Source organism: Ranitomeya imitator, chromosome 2, assembly GCF_032444005.1.
Source record: "Ranitomeya imitator isolate aRanImi1 chromosome 2, aRanImi1.pri, whole genome shotgun sequence".
NCBI classification, from domain to species: domain Eukaryota; kingdom Metazoa; phylum Chordata; class Amphibia; order Anura; family Dendrobatidae; genus Ranitomeya; species Ranitomeya imitator.
Genome location: NC_091283.1, coordinates 498,624,461 through 498,631,071, shown reverse-complemented (window position 1 = coordinate 498,631,071; position 6,611 = coordinate 498,624,461). Strand labels below are relative to the sequence as shown.

The 6,611-nt window shown below is 39.4% G+C and overlaps 1 protein-coding gene across 1 annotated transcript in view; it reads left to right on the top strand.

Moving 5' to 3' along the window:
• Positions 1 to 356: 356 nt before the first annotated feature.
• GAST (gastrin) overlaps positions 357 to 6,611 on the top strand; it is a 32,173-nt gene continuing 25,918 nt past the window's right edge. The window contains exons 1-2 of the mRNA XM_069755687.1: positions 357 to 421; positions 5,107 to 5,319. Of these exons, the coding sequence (XP_069611788.1) occupies positions 5,109 to 5,319 (211 nt within the window). The 5' untranslated portion in view covers positions 357 to 421; positions 5,107 to 5,108. The remainder of the gene's footprint in view (positions 422 to 5,106; positions 5,320 to 6,611) is intronic.

Here is a 6,611-nt window from a genome sequence, read left to right as displayed (position 1 = left end):
AACATTAAGCACCAGAAAACCTTGGAAGGTATTATTTTTTTTCTAAAAATCTTCCGTGACATTAGAGAATTTTATATTTATAGCAGGTCCATTTCCAGATAGATGAACATTTTCCACGAATGTGAACCGCTCTGGTGTGTATCAGGGAACATCATTACGATCGTTTCCTTGGCTATATTTGCCCATCTTTCATTACGTTGAGTGATCCTCTTGACAAATAGTTAATCTTCATCTATCCTAGGGCAGTGTGTACATTGACATCATGAGCAGAAGTGGCAGAAAATAAGGAGGGTTGGAAAGTGAGTGATGGATACAGATGGGAGGTGACATCCCATATTGTCCTCAATAAAAAGGTGCTCACAACCTGCAGAAAGCCAGAGACATCTCCTGCACTACCGTCCAAGCTCCGATATAAGATCAGGTGAGTTACACATGACAGCAGGGGGCGATGGAGGAAGGGACAGGCTATGTTACTCTACTTTCATAATTTCAAGAAGGGTCAATTTTCTCAGTTTGCAGGAAAAATGTAGTGGAGAGAAAAGAGAGTACAAATAGGATGACCTTATTAGAGAAGGATAAGATAAAAAATTGGTACTGCTCACTTATCGGGTTGTGCGGTAACCACTATTAATAAGATACCAGTTGCTGTTGTCCGGTTTGGGGGGGGGGATCTTGGAAACAAAATTCACCATTGGGCATAAAAACACTTCTAAAATAGGTTGCACAACTGAAATGAAGTCTCTCGCTGCAAAAAATGTAGAGAAGGGTTCTTATTTTAATTTGCTTTTATTGAAACAATTTTGAAACTTATCAAACATCTGAAACAATAAAACAGACATATAATATTTTTAAAAGAACAATGTTTCTCTTCAGTCACACAAACTATCCCACATCTTTATTTTTGTCTGGTTTGTATATTAATTGAATAATTATTCATAAAATTAGATGATCCTTCCATCCAATCGAATATAATGGTACAAAAAGTTGTCGTCTTTTCATATTGCGTCTTATAAATGAGGATCATATTGGATGTAGGACCTCCATCTCCTACCATACGGCAAGACGTATGCTTATGCAGACCGTGCGGACCCCGCCACCACCATTTGACTTTTACATGTTCATTATATAACGGGGGGCACCTCTTGCTACTATTCTATCCTGATACCACACTGTTGAGCTGAAAACATTTTTAATATCAACTTGCGCATTGTTTCGTAAAATGGTGATAAAGGATTTCCAGGTTTCAAAAAAAATGTCTGACTCCTGATTTCTTTTAGAAGAAAAATTCTAATCCATTTATAATAGATAGGAGATTTTCCGAGAAATAATTTTAAAAGTGATGGTTGTACCTGTAGTCAAGTGTGTAAAATTGATTTTTTTTCTCCTGCGGCCAGTACAAATTGTAACAATTTGCTCGCCCCTTTCACGTAATGGTATGTTTCTGGGTGCAGATAACCAAAGATAGCAAATAGTGGTTCTTGTGGTTCAAAATTTGTTAAATGTGTTGCTTCGTATCAAAAAGTTTGAATACTTGGGTATTCCCGTAGGCAATGATAAAAATTTGCATTGCAGTTTGGCTTTTGAAACAATTAATTGTTGTGTATAGTCCCATTTTATATCCCTATTAGGGAGATAAATACGATCCGTGATGTACTTTGAGCCTCATTTCTAGATACCTGGATGATGGGAGATATTTTTCAGTGTCTGAACTAGATCATTGACCTTGTTAAATTTGGGTCATCTAAATTCCACTTTGTCATTGGGGAGAAGGGTTCTTTTATTACACTACGCGTTTCGACACTGTTTGGGCATCTATTTCAAGTGAAAAAAAACCCTGACAGTTAAAACATTCAGACACAGAGGTATTTAAAGCCTGAAATGGGTGCCAAGTACCACATGGAACATCCAGTAAGGGGTTGAAACACAAATTAAAAAGAGAGGGAGGAGATTGGGATGGTGCTGTGTGAAGAAACATGATAGCGATGTTGGAAAAAAAGCATAGAGATGGAGATATGTATGAAAAAGAGTATGTATTCGAAGAGAGGAAGTGGGGGAGGAAAAAAGAAAGAAATAGATGGAAAACCATGGTTTGGGATATATTGTGTGTATGCGTAAAAGTTCAAGAGTGTTTTTGTGAGAACAAACAAATTTCAGTGGAACTCATGGCTGGAAGGGTCCTTAGAATAGACCCTACAGATGCGCACGAATGTGGAAATGGAAGAGATACTGTCCAAAGTGACGGAAAGGGTGTTAGAAGAGAAACAAGTGAACGGACCATCAGGAAGTCGAAAAAAATAGAAGCAAATGAAAATGTGAAAAAATTGACTAAAGTGGAATTTTGTGAGGTCGGTAGTTTTATAAAATGCCATGCAGAATAAGTAACCAATATAAAATTTCAATAAATTAGAGAGAAAAGTAACTAATAAATTTTTTTTCCTAAAATGTCTTACAGAAATTGAGAGATAGAGAGATTGAGAAGAAATAGGAACTATTGAACTGAGATAAGGGTGTTCTGAGCGTTTTAGTTTTTTAAAAAGCGGTGAAGAATTATATAACAATGCCTGGAAATGAAAAATAGGAAAAGATCTAATGAATAAACAAGTTTTTCTTCTAATTACAAATGTGATATGAGGGAAATATAAGAACGAGAATTGGAAGGTTGGAGCAAACATGAAAGGAAGAAGTCCCAAGACATAGTTTTGTGAGCAGTCTAGATCTTTAAAATGTGGTGAAGAATAAGTTGGGAATTATGTGATTGGGTATAGGAGGAAAGAATGTTATGAATAAAAAAAAAATTTCCCAGGAGGGAATGTAAACAGGGTAAGATATGGGATTTGAGCTTTTTTTAAAGACAAGTAACAAAAGCTAATTTTTGTAGGTTCTATTTTTTCCTTTTGGTTATAAGATATGGGGTTTGTAAGAAGTGCGGTGAACCAGAAAGGATAAACAACAACGTTCGAAAGAGCTAGGGGGAAGTTAGAAAGAGTGTGGGATGAAACGTAACGAAAGAGACCAAAAATCAGATTTAGAATTCGTAAGATAGGAGGTGCATGAACATTTGAAGTGTGAGTTAGTAATTGGAGAGAACTCCAAAAAATTTGTTTGAAAACCAATATAAAGCAAAATTAAAACTGTGGATTTACAGGAGATCTCAGTAAACCTGCAAATGTGGGAATGTAGAATAAAAAGGGGATATGAGTCAGTGAGAGGATGAAGAGGACAAAATGTACAAAATTTGACTTGAAATAAAAAGTTTCATAAAAACGACAGCATAAATACAGTAAAAATAAATACATGACAAATGAATATTCTAAAAACAATATAAGGTGTTGATAATTAAACATCATAATGAATACATAATAGAGGATTCTCATAAAATGTTTATAATAGACAAACTTCACAAAAGAATTTTAAGAAAGTATATCAGCAAGGGACAAGGGTAGACGATCAAGGTATAGGAAATGTTATAAATCCTGAAGGTTTCTAGTCAACCAGTTGTTAGGATGGTAAACAGCGGTGATGACTACTATGAGTCCTTGATGTAGTTCATGGTTCTATTAATACAAAAATATAAAGAACATACAGACAGTTCTCTGGAGTGACCAACAATTAGGAATCGCAAATAGCTGCAGGGTTTCTTCTCCCTGAACCTCCTATCCATGATTTCTCCAAAAATTTGCTTATTGGGTCAAAAAACCCTCACGTATGCCCAATATGCTGAGATCTTGGTTTTCCAGCTAGAACTTTCACCCTTCCTGTCTCTTTATCTACTCCTCTACTACATACTTCCCCCTTCTTTCTCTCCCTAGCCTTATTCACCTAGTCTGATACTTTCCTAGTTATAGACCCTGATTTTACAGAACATTCTGAGGCTTCTCCTGTCAGCGCCGCTAGCTTTCTCCCTTCACTTTGCTTCCTCTGTCCCAGATGAATTTCTGTTATCATCCACACCATTTTTTATATTTCTTCTTTCCTCATTCGAGTACACACTTTTATTCATCCATATCTCCATCTCTATGTTCTTTCCAACATCACCATGTTTCTTCAGACAGCCCCATCTTGGTGTTGGCTCTATGTGTCAGTATATTTTATCCATTGCTTTTTTTTTTACTTGACAAAGATGCCAGAATGGCGTCGAAATGCGTGTTGAATAGTGATGAGCGAATATACTCATTACTCGAGATTTCCTGATCACGCTCGGGGGGTCTTCTTGAGTATTTTTTTAGTGCTCGGAGATTTAGTTTTTCTTGCCGCAGCTGAATGATTTACATCTGTTAGCCAGCATAAGTACATGTGGGGGTTGCCTGGTTGCTAGGGAACCCCCACATGTACTTATGCTGGCTAACAGATGTAAATCATTCAGCTGCGGCAAGAAAAACTAAATCTCCGAGCACTAAAAATACTCGGAGGACCCCCGAGCGTGCTCGAGAAATCTCGAGTAACGAGTATATTCGCTCATCACTAGGGGTGAAACAAAAGAACCCTTCTCTACATTTTTTCATTTCAGCCATGCAGTCTTTTTCTAATGTTTTATCCCTACTGGTGAATTTTCCCAGTTTGGAGCAATATTTTCTTTTAATGGTTAGTCCTGAGCACAAGTTCCACATCAGTCAAAGCCACCTGAATGGGGTCTCTAAACAGGTAATAAAACTCAGTCCATTAACTATTGGGGTCTCTGAACAGAGGGGATCCTTACTTACCAAGTATTTAGAAGAAGGTATCTTATAGGTCTGCTTCCTTTTATATCCATTAAAAGTCAATAATTACATAGCTAGAAAAAAGACCTAGGTCCATGAAGTTCAACCTTTCTCCACCAATTGTACATTTTTTCACTAAATTATCTACAACCCACCTTTTTATTGCATAATCGAAAACTGGGAATCCCTTTAACAATTCTAGAACCACTCAACTAATAATTGCACTAGCTCTATGGAATAAGTAGGAATAAATCGGTTATGCAGGTAAACCTGATACTTAAATAGAGTCACACTTTTTTACAACGAGGTATTAATTTTTAACTGTATTTATTCAGCTTGATCCATACACTTCTATGTACACTAGGTGTCAGCAGAAACCACATAATGATCTGATGTTCTTGTATTGCAGAAATGGACAGAAGAGTTTGTGTCACTATCTTGTTAGCCCTACTGGCAACGGCTGCCCTCTGTAGGCCAATGGCAGAACAGCAATCAGCAAGGTATGGCTCACAGAAGAAGATCCCCTTTCCTTCTGACGTCAGCAGACGGGACCTCCTTGCATCCCTGTCCCATGAGCAGAAGCAGCTGATGATGTCACAACTTCTCCCGCAGCTCTTAGCAGGTAAATGATTGACAGACGGGACAAAAAAACAAAATACCATTTCCATACCCAATATTCGCGGTGCTCCTTTTAATGAATTTGACTCATCTTTCAGCTGCTGTGCGGCACCGCATGAAATCTGCTCTAGTCAGGGGCCGCAGTACATTGACCATGCCCCCTACTGGCTAGGCTCTGCCCAATTTTCAAAAAGATGTCTGTGCTGGCGAAAACGCACTGTACTGTAATGCTCCCTAGACATAAAATGCAATGACTGCTGATGAAACATGGGAAACCTTCCTTTCTAATGATGGCGCATGGGAAAGCTTAATTTCTGATGGAGGAGCCGATGGACTGGTCTTCTTGTCACTGGCTGCCCCATCAGCAGTCATTTTATATCTAATAAGAGAGGACTATGTAATAGGCAGGGCGCTGTGATGGAGGAGCTGATGGACTGGTCTTCTTGTGACTGGCTGCCCCATCAGCAGTCATTTTATATCTAATAAGGCTACGTTCACATTTGCGTTGTTGGACGCAGCGTCGTCGACGCATACCGACGAATGCGTCATGCGCCCCTATCTTTAACATGGGGGGGCGCATGGACATGCGCCGGTTGCGTTGAATTGCGTTTTACGACGCATGCGTCAATTTAACGCACCAGACAGGGCACGGACGACGCTACTTGTTAGTGTTTTCCCTGCGCCAAAATTCATGAACATTACTAGTTTATGTCCACGCATGCGTCAAAAAATGCAGCGTTGTGTATATGCGTTGTTGGTTGCATCGACGACGCTGCGCCCAACAATGCAAATGTGAACGTAGCCTAAGAGAGGACTATGTAATAGGCAGGACGCTGTGATGGAGGAGGCTGTTCAACTGGTTGTCTGGTCACTGGCTGCCCCATCAGCAGTAATTTTATATCTAACAAGAGAGGACTATGTAATAGGCAGGGCGCTGTGATGGAGGAGCTGATGGACTGGTCTTCTGGTCACTGGCTGCCCCATCAGCAGTCATTTTATACCTAATAAGAGAGGACTATGTAATAGGCAGGGTGCTGTGATGGAGGAGCTGATGGACTGGTCTTCTGGTCACTGGCTGCCCCATCAGCAGTCATTTTATACCTAATAAGAGAGGACTATGTAATAGGCAGGGCGCTGTGATGGAGGAGGCTGTTCAACAGGTTGTCTGGTCACTGGCTGCCCCATCAGCAGTCATTTTATATCTAATAAGAAAGGACTATGTAATAGGCAGGGCGCTGTGATGGAGGCGGCTGATCAACAGGTTGTCTGGTCACTGGCTGCCCCATCAGTAGTCAT